We start from the raw sequence: 13,252 nt of genomic DNA, 5'->3' as shown, positions 1-13,252 counted from the left end.
GTTATGAAGTCAACTTTTGCTCTATAGAAATTTTTTTGTAACAGAATTGTTGGCAGGATTAAGTATATAACTTTAAGTATGCTTTTTGAAGTATTTATCACATTTAAACTCCAGCTTTGCACTATTTCTGTCTACCTTCGTCGATTTATGAGCATAAACACAATCTGTTTGAATTTGTTTACCTTTGCCCTTGGTCCAGACGTTAATTTCCTCGCTGGACATGCCGTCGCCGACAATATTATGCGCCGACATCTTGATGATATACTGATTGCCACACTTCAAACCCGTAATCGTATAAGCGTTATTCTCTGGCATCAATTCGGTCTGTGCCCATGTCTCTCCTGTGATGCGGTGCGAAATGGTATAGCCTTGCAAAGGGGCACCACCGTCGTCCGGCGGATCCCAGCTGACACGTATGCTATCAGCTGACGCATATTGTACAATGATTTGGGGGGCGACAGGTGGTTTCATGGCAATCACTTGATACTGAATCTCATCGCTTCCGAACAGATTATTCGCCGTACAAGTGTAATTTCCGGACAAACTGCTCTCTACGCCTGTTCACCAGTACCGTGGTCGATTGCCATTGGCCATTCAATTCACACATCCAACGTGTGGGTGTGTGTGATTGTCAAAATTTTCAATATGTAACGTCATTTGTTTGAATATTTTTGTTGGTGTATTTTCGAAAGCCGTTGTGTTGTGGTTGTAACATGCAACGAAAAATAAATTAAAATAGAAAAGGTTGCAAATATGTGCAGCTACATGGAAAATTGCATTTTTATTTCACAGATAATTGGAATTCAACCCGGCATTTCTCAGCTGAGTGGCCGTGTCTGCTTGACTAACCAAAAATATGCAAAAGAGTGTCGTTTGGCCGCCGAAGTGTCCAGGCGGCGAAAACAGGCGGAAGTAACCGCATTGTGCGAATAATATATTAATTTGAGGACCGTTGATGGAAATTGGATTTTAATTTACCTAACTGAAAGGTTATCAGATTTGAATATTGCAGAAAACCATTTACTTAGACCAAACACGAAATAGCGAACGTCTTCATAAAACAAACGTAAACATGATGTTGCAATTTGCTAGAATCACCGAGGAAAAAATAACCAAGCAATTATCGATGAAGTATAAGTAACCATGGCGAAAGTTTGGGCAAATAGTTTACTAATTTTCAATTATTACTATCATACTTACGGTGTATTTTTAAATTTCCTTCGTTAGTCACCTCATAGAAGGGGCTGAATGTGACAGGCCGGTCTCTGGTCAACCATCTAGCTCGTGGCGTCGGATTTCCCACAGCCAAACATTCCAAAATCAAGGCAGTGCCGACAGCTTTCCGAACTAGTTGGCCAAAAGAAGCGATCCGAGCAGGGGCTGTAAGAGTACTGATTGTTTTCAACTTTTCTTGGAAGTAATTTTAAAGCGCAGGGTGCAACCTTTTCAGCTTCTTAAAAATGTAGTAAGAATTTATATAAAAGCGGGTATCTTCAAAAATCAAAAAATATTGAAGTAAGTTCTCACTGCTATGTAAAGTACTCAGTTTATGATAAAATATCCCAATAAGGGTTCATACATTCATTTCTTAATATGTTTAAACGGTTTTGTGATAATCTTTGTCAATAATAATTTGGATAGAGAAATCTGAATAAATCCCAATAACTTTATTTACATATGTTATATTTAGGTTAAGTATTTTAACTTTTAATTCAGCAAAAAACCGTCTACAAATATAAATTATATAAAATAATTATTTAAAGTATCTTCGAACATTATTGAAGTGATGTGTAACCGTTCTATTCCATACAGATTAAATTGGAAAATAGTTAGTGTGCTTCTGAACCTGTATTTTAAGGTAGATTTTCTCTACCAAGTTGCAACACAATACGAAGACACAGCTTTTTACAGCTTTTTAAAGGCGAAATTGCTCAGTTTAAGCTTAATTAGTTTATGCATAAACTAAGGATGGAATCTAATTATTCAGGGGTATTGCGGAATCCAAGACAGAATTGCTTAGCTGTCAGAATTGCAAACCAATTCTGATTATCCATGGTGTCACAGAATCTGATTGTATTTTCGTCTTTTCGAACATACGCAAAACCAATATTCGAACCAGCTGTTTACTAATGTGACAAAACTTGCAATTGAATACATTTGGAAGCAATGCTATTAAAGTTTTTAATGAGTTCCGAATTAAAGAAAGATTTTAAGAGATGATATTTATCGAAAGAATAAAGACGCAATTGGGGGGTTAAGTTACGTTTATTACGTTTTGTAAATCTTCTTTAAGGGGGGAGCCTGCTTTAGAAGTTTCAAAAAATTGAATTGGTAAGCAAAATACAATTCATCTCTTTAAAAATTATCTAAGAATATGTCCCTAAAGTTATACATGGGAACTCAAAATATTCTCGAAGCTAGAAGGGGAAATAGTGACCGAGCGTCTGGCAGATACAAATATGAGCGCTTGGGCAGAAAGCGAAAACTTTCGGTTTTTCATTTCTACGATTTTTTTTAATTGGCGAGCAGGATTGAAAAAAAAAATAAACGTATGGAATTGTGGCAAAGTTTATTATCTTTGGCATTAAATTATCTTATATTTAAACTTAAACAAACTAAGAAAAGTTAAGTTTAAACATGTGTTTAAACAACATAAAGTAACATTTTCCATAGCAGGCTCCCTCCTTAAATATCAGCATTTTCCAAAACCTCAATAATTAAGACATTTTGCTTCATTTTATTCTTATGTTTTCTCCTATAGAAATAAAGAAAAATCAAGTCGAAAGAATATAATATCTTCATTTCTTAACTTACATTTCAAATCTGTGTGCGACTATTTTCTTGCTTTGTTTCTGACAGCAAAACCGATAAAATTGGTTTCCGTGACACCCAAAACCGATACAAATTCTGTTTCGAATATCAAACCAATAATGTCTGAATTCATGACACACTTAAAACGTTTAACTTTCTTATTAATGTCCATCTGTGGCAAATAAATCATCCCTGGGTGCATGCGGAAATTACTAATTAATTAATTTTGGGTAGTTGTGAAATTTTAAATTCATATTGATTTCGCGTAGCTGCCATTTAATTAAACTAAAAAGAAACCAAAAGCATAACCTCATAGGACATAGAAGTAGTGTAACTCAGCCCTTAGTAGCTTTTAAATAAAATTTACAATAATCAATAATCGAGAACCAATTAAAGCTACTACTCATTTCAATCGTTTCGATTTTACAATGAACACCTCGATGTAATAAGATTTTAAACCTGCTGTTAATTTAATTTTTAATTTTCTATAGAATCAATAATTAATTTTGTTGTTGTTATGGATGCCGCTTTACTGCATTAACGTGCTTACAGAGCCATCAATCAGAGGACTGATGGTCCGCCACACACACATACACTCTGATAAACTTACCACGCGTATTTGTGGTCTGCGCAACCACAGATGTTGGTTCGCCCTCTCCAACGGATGTTGAGGCAGAAACCCAGAATTCGTACATTTGGTTTTCTGCCAGGCCGCGTGCTTCATAAGTCACCGGATAACCATTTTCATCGACGCGTACCATATGAGCTGTTTAATGGGGGAGTGACAAGAAGGAGACGAAAGAGTCCAAAGATCCAGTAACAACCGCAACAGTGTAAGGCCACAACAAAAAGTCATATAATGCGTGAAAATTTTCCAATTTTTTAAAGCCAGTAAGAAACGAAAAAAAAAAATTTAATAAATTTTATGATATTATATAATAAAGTCATACAATTAATCACAATAATTTAAAATATGTTTCAATAGAATAATGTAATAAAGTTATTAAAGTTATTAAAGTAAACGGGTTTTCCCTGCACAACAAAATTCAAAGATAAAAATATATAAATGGTAAAAAAATATGTTGTTATTCATTGGAAGTTACGATGCATTGCATTCCATGGCCGATGAAGTCACAGTACAGGTATGCCCCCCTCGGCTAAATCGTTAAATGTATGATCAAGTTATTTTCTCCCAAACGTGACAATATTTTAACAACAATTTTGCGTATTAATCCTTTCTCTTTATACACAAATATGAAAATGAGAATGTTATGGCAATAATGCGCACACTTTTTGATGAAATTTCATAGCCCAAATTTCCTCGACTGATTCAACCAATCATTAAAAGGGCACCTTATATAAAGATCCATTTATTAATGAAATCGGTTCAGACGTTTACCCCTTCTTAATTTTGTTTGTTAGCTAATAGCCTTGACAGACAGCAGCGTTAATCCGTATTAACTGCGCACTTAATCAGATCCAAATTTGTAGGGGGCAGATGGCAGCTAAGCGAGTTTGAAACTAAACAGCTGATTGTCATTTTTATAATATTTTCACTGAAAATGGATAGAAGATAAACATTGTGATTGTTAGCCGCCCAACCGTGTGATTCTGTACTGTGATACTGTCTCAAGTCTCTAAGTTTGAGATTTGAGACGATTTTGCTATTCTGTAAGTGACAGTCACAAAATCTATTACATTTCATTATTCAGAGATGTTTTTACACTTGAATGAAAAGAAACATGTCGATAACAAAAATTAAATTTTCTATAACATAGTCAAAAAACATAATTATCAATAAAAATAAAAACATATGTTGACTTTGTTTCATAATATTCAGTATATTCAAAATGGCAGCAAGAGTTCTTTTTAGTTTGTGACCTGCTAACTATCAGGTCTCAAATTTGACTCAATATTTTGAGATTAACGCTAGAGACTGTTTAGTGAATAGTAACTTTACCTCAAAATGTCTCAAATAGAGACTAGAGACTGGTTACAGAATCCCGCTACAATAGTTACACAGCTGTCAGTGTTGCTTATTTTTCATTCTCAATGGATTAAAATTGTCCATTTTTAACAATGTTGCTAACGAAAATGCAGCTCACTCTCTAAAATTTTGAGGATTACATGGGAGTTAAAACGGAGACCAACTCCGAAAGAAAGTATTGTCAAATTCAAAACCAAAAGCATAAAAAACCCTGTTACATATATATATTAAAAGTACATTGCACCTTATAAAAATGCCCAACCAACTTAACCCCATTTCCATTATTGAACTTAACAAAACTGACCGATTAGGGAAGCAACTACGAACGGGTCAAACAAACGACACAAATTTTTCATTCTCAGCATAGCGCAGAATAAATGCAAAACGATTTAAATGATGTAAAATTGTTCAGAACAAAATTAACACATTTATTTACTAACTAAAAACATTTTATTTGACTTAGCTTTTGCACTCACATTTCGCTTGTCCTTTACGCCCAGCCTCGCGCGAATAAACTGCATAATGCGAAATTATTCCATTGCGATTTTTTGGCGGCAACCACGAAATCAATATTGAATCGGCCGTTAATGCGGCTGCTTTTATAGACGCTGGAGCGTCCGGCACATCGTCTTCCGTTTGGCAATATAACGGTTGACTGGACAACCCGTCACCGGTCGCTGTATAAGCCAATACACGCAGGGAGTAATTAGTCGCCTTATGGAGAGTGTGCAAGTAAGTCTCCAGATTGGAGGTGCGCTTCACTTCTAGTTTTGCGGGGAAGTCAACTGAAAATATAAAAACAACAAGTAAGGTTGGTTGCAAAACTTTACAAGTGCAAAGTTTACAAGTGTAATGAAAAATCTTGCGAAAGATTTCAACTGAAAATATTGAAAGAAACCGAATGAGTTACAATAAAATTTTGCTTGTTTATAGGCCGTAGAGCCTCTTAATTTCAATACTATATATAGATTTGTGACTCAATGATAATACGAGTATCAACTTAATTAACTTAAATTAGACATATTTTTGTAATATATACTCAACAAAAGTGGCAAGCATTCACTTTTGTCACTTTTCAAATATATTCGAGAATTTTAATACGCACATACATACATATAAAGGGAGTAGTGTATGTATGTACGCGATTTCATAAAATTTTGACTATTTGACTATTAACAGAAAAAGATGATCTCTGAAATAGTTAGAGGCGAGATATGTATTTCTGATACTAAGAAAAAGAAGAAAAATGTTAGGCGTTACCGGTGCAATAAAGAGCACATACTTGGACAGCCTTTCTTAGAGTTGCCTTTTAACCAATTTTTTAAAGCATAAATACACGTTTTTTTTACCAGACCCAATTATTTATGGTATCTCGGGGATTACAAAGTTATAGTTTGACTTTGACATTTTGAGGTCTCAGATGGAATACGAGGGCTGCTATATATATTTCTGGACTAGGCAACACTAAGTGCTGCCAGGTGCAATCTGACATTTCCATTGGAAAGTTTGACATTTTTTAGCATAACATCACTCAGAACGTTTTGTCATTTAATCGTGAATTGTTTTATTTACAGGGAATTAAACAATTCATCTCGGCCAAAAATGGAATTAACTCGTGAACATTTTCGTGCGATCATTTTTCACAACTTTCGACGTGGATTATCACGACAAGAGTGCATCGCTGAACTTAAATCTTTGTATGGCTATGAAGCACTATCCTATAGCACTATGAAAAACTGTTACAACGAATTCAATCGTGGCTGACGCTCGCTCAAAAACGAATTCCGTGAAGGTCGTCCAAAAACAGCCGTCATGTAACATACCTTCACATAGAGGTATGCCTATGCATTTCTCCCACCAGCATACATTCGATATTGCATGAACACCTGGCCGTAAAAAAGGTTTGTTCTCGTTGGATCCCGCACAATTTGAAAATCGCTCAAAAAAAGGCTCGTGTGGATTGGTGTAAAGAAATGCTGAAAAAATACGATCGCGGTGCTTCAAAAGACGTTTATAAGATCGTCACAGGTGAGGAATCATGGATCTATGCGTATGAGTCCAAAACAAAACAGCAATCGACCGTGTGGCTCATCCAAGATGAGCCAAATCCAACGAAAGTTGTTCGTGGAAGAAGCACTTCGAAGCAAATGGTTGCCTGTTTCTTCGGCAAAACTGGTCATGTGGCGACTGTTCCGCTTGAGCAACGTAGGACGGTCAATTCTGAGTGGTACACCACCATTTGTTTGCCTGAAGTCTTCAGAGAAATTCGAAAAACGAAGAAGAGAAGGCGCACAATGCGAGCTCTCACACATCGGCTCAAACCAGCGCCGTTTTGACCGGCCAAAACGTCGAATTGATGGGTCATCCGCCGTACAGCCCTGACTTGGCACCCAATGACTTCTTTTTATTCCCACACATCAAGAAAATAATGCGTGGTCAACGATTTTCGTCGCCAGAAGATGCTGTTGAAGCATTCAAAAACCATGTTTTGGAGGTGTCTCAATCGGAGTGGAAAAAGTGCTTCGAAAATTGGTTTGAGCGCATGCAAAAGTGCATAAATCTTGATGGAGAATATTTTGAAAAACAATAAAACCATTTTCGTTGATAAATATTCCTATTTTCATTATTAGGCCAGAAATATATATAGCAGCCCTCGTATCTTTACAGTATTATTTGTGCGAAGTTGTGTCCCTATAATTCATTGATACTTGATTTGTATATGGTAAAGTGAAATAATCAGGATGGTTTCAGATTGGTTGAAATTGAAGGACTAGCTCCTGAGGAATAAAATTTTACTTCAAAAACTGGGCACTCCTATGCCAATTTACCGGCTCCAGTGGACCTCTTTCGTGCTATCTTAGCTGTAAAATTAAAATTTGCCTCTGTCGTATTTAGGTAGTGAGTTATCGCACTTTAAGTAGTTTTCAACATAACCCTTATTAGGCGAAGTTATCATACAATTTTTTGCGATGAAATTGGCAAAAGATATTATTTTAACAGCAAAGTTGTTGTGAAAAAAGTGTAACTTTAAATGGAAATAGTCATGGAAATTCACAGTTAAGTTGTTTTTTTTTGTTGTGTTCATAACAGTATCAAATTAGCTTTAATTGTTTGCATATTTGCATAAATTAAATGGAATAATTTCAATAAAGGACAATAATTATCTGTATGGAGAGGTGCATTGTAGCTCAAATTAATTAACACTTGTATGATATAACTATAACGTTAGCACAAAAACGAGTAATGGCAGATAACAAAGATTTAATATCAACTCTGTGTATCGTACCAAATCATTCGTGCTATTACACAACAATTTCATTCCAAAGATAAACTTGTGGATAAAATAAAACTACACATTGATAACAGGATAGAGCTTTATCCCGCTTCCGCTTTAAAGTCACTACTGTCTACAACATATTAACACCATCCATAGGGAAGTCGCAGAAGGGCGATGATGCTACATCGTTTTCCTATTTACAATCCCGTTGGAATGAAAGGGGCATATGGCAATGTGTGAGTGTTAAATATGTACATGTATTTGTGTTGTTCGAACTCACTTTGATTCACAATTGGCCGATATAAAATTTTATAGCCTTGGATTATTCCACCATGAAATTGCAATGGCGGCTCTAGCCAGGATATCTTCAGACTTTGCGACGACAATGCAGTACAGTTGACATGCTGCGGAGGCGCTTCAGGCACTGTAAAGAGAAACCAGATATAACAAAAAAAACATTTTCTCTGTAATAGTTTAATATACATAAGTACAAATACATAATCATAGAAACCGGTCTGTGCCGCAGTTTGAATTAAAATTATGGTAGATACAAGTATTTGTTACTTAAAATTTCTAGGCGATCCAAGCAAATGACAATAGAAATGAGTAGAGTGTGCTAAGTAACCACTTTAGGCAGGTGTTTCCCCTTTAGTGGTGTGTCAGGACACGCGGCAATCACATACATACATATGTATATGGTAAACATGCAGAATTCCAAGATGGAAAACTCGAATGACAATGAATGAACCTTAAACGGTTCTCAAGCCTGATATAATATTAACTACAGGCATATAAATGAAATTAGGATCGAAATCTATAGAAATCATAAAGTTCGATCGAGTTTAGGAAGCGCTTGATTAAAATATATGGTTACAATTTCGAGTAGTTGTAGCTAGTTCCTCTAAGCTTGATTTGCCTTACAGGGAACTAGAGCAGCGCACATTGGCCGACATTTACTCACACACTACTACAAACTGCAGTCACAAAGTACTTATACCAAGCACTTTTATGTACATAAGTGCCACAGAAAGAAAAGCTCTTAAAAACAACATTCAACACCTATAAAATTACTCACCACCCTCGGCTGTCGTTCCGAAAATGGCGGCACTCCAGGGTCCCGAACCAAAGCTGTTGAGTGCACGCACAGTCACCGCGTACCTGGTGTATTTGCGCAAGCCGCGAATGGTTGCTTTTGTGGTGGCCCAACCACTTACAATCACCGACTTGAGTGAATTATTGACAACGCTAATGTAGTTGATGTTCTGTTTTTCCTCGCTGCAGTTAACGGTATAGCCGATGAGTTCACCATTCCAAGATTCTCGTGATGGTATCTGCAAAGACGTAAAAAATAAGAATGAAAAGACAAGGCGTTATTTCAAGTAAGTGGAATGAAGTATGTGCATACATTTGTATGAATGAGTGGAAAATTGTTGTTTTTGCGCCCACAAAGAACACACGTCTGCGAGTGATTGCTATATATACTTGTATAAATATACTATAACTGTTTATTTACAGTACGTTATGCCAAGAGAATGCGGTGCTCTAGAGAAATTGACGTCAGAACTGGTAGTCGCTCAAACTACTAGCCACACTTACTACAAGCTGCTATGTGGTGTGGTACGAAGTATTTTCACGAACATTTAATATAAATCAGGTACCATTATAGTCATTGACATAATAATTTTGAGGGGAAAGATGTGAGATGTAAATAAAGATTTTGACGAGGTTGGTCGCGGAGTCATGAAAATAATTGTATTTTGTTTACTACAGCAATTAATTGAATGTTGGCTATTGGCAAAAACAAATTTTTGAACATGATCAAGTAACAAATGAAAGGGTGCATTTTCATTCTCATAGAAGAGTTCGTAAAAAGAGAAGAAGAAATTCTCGTAACATGCTCTCGTGCTATGGATAAATTCATTAATTATTAAGAGTTATAAAGTGGGATAATTCTTTAATAAAAATCTACATAATCATTAAATATAAGGACAATATGAAATATTTTATATGAAAACCCTTAACAAATAGGATATATGTGGAAAACGACACAGCTTTAATTTCTCAACAAGAAATCAGCCAATTAAAACAAAATTCGTCAAATTTAATAGGATGAAATATAGTGTTCTCAAAATTATAAATTGATAATTCTAGAAGGCGGTACCACATTTATTTATCAAATATTTTAAAACCTGTCATACTCTTCTTTTGTAATCGTATACTACAAAGCCTCATTGTTTTAAAATTTAAGTACTTTGTGATGGAATAACCCTTAGATTGTAGAACTATTCAAATTTTAGACATATTATAAACATTTACTAACAGAAATATCGCTTTGGATTTGTTTACGTTAAGTCACAAAACGGAAAGTAGGTAATTATTATAACCAAAATCAAACATAAGTATATTTGATACCAAGTGGAAAAATATTGGATCTTAATGGAAATGCGATCTGTCATAAAACTTTTAAATTATATAGCCACCTGAGAATGTTAGAAGAAATCATGCAAGAAGTATATTATCACTAACCTGCCATGTCACAATTAATTCACTTTCGCCACCTGTCTGCACCTGCACATTTGAGGGTGCTTCGGTTGGAGCCTCTTCCTGCGTTTTCAGCACAATAGGATCGGTGAATGGACTCCGCTCGATTTCGTTGATTGCCTGCATACGAATGAGAAAAGTAGTTGCCGGAGTCAAGCCTGCCACAATGGCACTTTCCCGCAAATCGCTGTCATAGCTGTCAATACAAAGCAACAACAATAACGATGAAAACCATATCTACCATAAGGAGTGCACTGTGATAAACAAATATAGCATGTAGCAGCGATTGAATGCATATATAAGTGTGATAAATGCTGCACACATTCATTGACTGAATATGAACGAACCTCCGGCTAATACTTGTCGACGGCAGAGTGACATTGATGATGTTTGGACCACTCCAATCTCCACCCGCCATGCCAAGCGCAGCATGCGATTGCAAATACTTCAACGGCTGATATTGTACGAGATAGCTGAGCACTGGCGAATTGCCATCGAATGGGCGCCGCCACGACAGCTTTACGGTACGTGAGCCCACCTCAAAGACTTCCAGCAGAGATGGAGTGTCAGGACGTTCTTGAACAGCCAAGAAGATGACGAGCTCAGTGCGTCCGTACGGATTTTCGGCAACGCAACGATAAATGCCCGAATCGTGACGATCCGAACGGGCAATGGTCAGCTGTGAGTCGACGCCCTTGTCCGTTTTCATTTCCGCAATGCTAAAACGGAAATTGTTCAGATCAATGCGGCCGTTGTTGTGTGTCCACGAAATCGCGATGGGCTCGTCGCCTTTCGCCTGGCAGTCGAGACTAACGGGGTCATTGCGTCGTGATGATACATTTCGTGCTGCTTGTTCGAAGCGAGCGGGTTCTAAAACAAACACGACCAAAATGAGGCGAATGCTTGGAAAATAATTTGCTTTTAAACCCGCGTGAAAGCTCGCTTACCATTCACATTGATGCGTATAATTTTTTTGAGACCGACGCCAATATCGTTTGCTGCGTGACACATGTAATAGCCCTCATCAATGTCCGTGGCTAGATTAAGCACAAGCGAGTTGTTGCGCATGCTGAGCGGCTTAAAGTCTTGTGACAATTTGCCTGCAAAAAAAAAAAAATTAAATGGACTTTTACTGTGATTTTCAATACATTTGAATGTAACTTTGTAAATTATCTGGTGGTAAATTTTGCTGTCTTGCTCATTTTATGCATTCTAAATTTGAGCAAACAGTACCAGCTGCTCAGCGTATAATTGCCCATCAATGCTAAAATGGCTTAATTAATATTCCAACATTCCTGACATTAATTTATTTGCTTTTCTTACCATTTTCTTTGGCCAACATTTTTGTATTTTTCCCTCTAATTTGCGTTGTATTTTATCTGTGGCTCTATCCCTTTATGTGCTTTGCAGAATCGGCAACCACGCAAAAATTAGCTCAATCCTAATTTAACTTGCGAACCCAAAGTCGTCGAGTATAAAACTTTAATGAACTCGCATATCAGGATTAAGTTTACTGCCGTCGCGCTCACTCCTTTTACTTGTGCTGAGCAGTTTCATTCGATTTTTTCACCGAACCTGGTAACCGATTTGCAGCAGACAGCCGTTAGAGACTTGCAACAGTGCGAGCTATACCCGCATAACGGTTGTTACATACATATATTCAACTAATACTTTTGCAAATCTCTCATGCTGTAGCTTTTTCATATCCCTTTTATAAAACATAGTATTTACTTCTGTGCACTACTCACCCTGCCCTTTGAACCAGGTAATAGTTGGAATCGGATATCCTTCCGCCTCGCAATTTATCGATATTGTATTGCCAAGCATAATGGCCGTATCCATTGGCTCCAATGCCCAGCGTGGCGCAACTAAACAAACGCGTTCCCGGACGAACGGACCCACGCACACATTCACGTGTGTACAAGCACCGGAAATCAGCGTGCGCGTCGGAAATGCGATAACGAACATGGCGAGTTATGTGTTGTTGGATGTGATGAGCAGCATCGTTATTATGTAAGCAGGAAAGTAGCAAATATCCCAAGTAGAAAAACAAATAACAAAATTAACAGCAACATCTATGTAGATAAAAGAGGCAAAAGGTTGCTTGCGCTATGTCGCTTAAGAGTTTTTCTATGGAAGATACATGGACCAGAAAACTTTTACCACCGGATAGAGGAATTTCAAGTTAAATTAACTAAAAACCGAAGTCGATTTATTTCAGTGAAATGGGGTTGAGAGAACTTTTACTTACAATACATATATAAACACATCAAAAAGTAAAAATTTTCAAAGACCGAAAAGGAAACTAAATGGAGGTGTGATTGACAAATTTAAGTGTCATCCTTTTTATTAAGGTACTGTTTCTGTAAATTCTTTCAAAATATGGCAAGGATCTGCTAGATGGTAAAAATTTATTAGAGTTATTCTAAACGGCACTAACAATCACTGTAATCTGCTATACCTTGCTATATGTATATTAAGAATATTATTTTAATCGGGAAATTTTATTGAAATTAAAATGTGTAAAGTAAGTAGAGAAGGTAACAGGCTTGGGGAAAGTCGTTACAGAAATCTTATGACTTACAAGTTTTTACAAAAACCGGGCTATTAAAAAATCAAAGATGATATGTATGCGC

General features: G+C 36.5%; 1 protein-coding gene across 6 annotated transcripts in view; it reads right to left on the bottom strand.

The window, feature by feature from the left end:
• LOC115065727 (Down syndrome cell adhesion molecule-like protein Dscam2) overlaps positions 1-13,252 on the bottom strand; it is a 138,452-nt gene that overhangs the window by 21,964 nt on the left and 103,236 nt on the right. For all 6 annotated transcript variants that reach the window (XM_049447426.1, XM_049447428.1, XM_049447425.1 and 3 more), the window contains exons 17-26: positions 12,365-12,484; positions 11,564-11,716; positions 10,964-11,486; positions 10,602-10,812; positions 9,151-9,406; positions 8,356-8,499; positions 5,275-5,583; positions 3,422-3,577; positions 1,201-1,380; positions 183-557 (exon numbers count right to left, since the gene is read on the bottom strand). In XM_049447426.1, the coding sequence (XP_049303383.1) occupies positions 183-557; positions 1,201-1,380; positions 3,422-3,577; positions 5,275-5,583; positions 8,356-8,499; positions 9,151-9,406; positions 10,602-10,812; positions 10,964-11,486; positions 11,564-11,716; positions 12,365-12,484 (2,427 nt within the window). The remainder of the gene's footprint in view (positions 1-182; positions 558-1,200; positions 1,381-3,421; positions 3,578-5,274; positions 5,584-8,355; positions 8,500-9,150; positions 9,407-10,601; positions 10,813-10,963; positions 11,487-11,563; positions 11,717-12,364; positions 12,485-13,252) is intronic.

This window comes from Bactrocera dorsalis, chromosome 2 (assembly GCF_023373825.1).
Source record: "Bactrocera dorsalis isolate Fly_Bdor chromosome 2, ASM2337382v1, whole genome shotgun sequence".
In the NCBI taxonomy this organism is placed as follows: domain Eukaryota; kingdom Metazoa; phylum Arthropoda; class Insecta; order Diptera; family Tephritidae; genus Bactrocera; species Bactrocera dorsalis.
The sequence above is the reverse complement of the archived record's forward strand: the minus strand, read 5'-3'. Positions and strand labels throughout refer to the sequence as shown.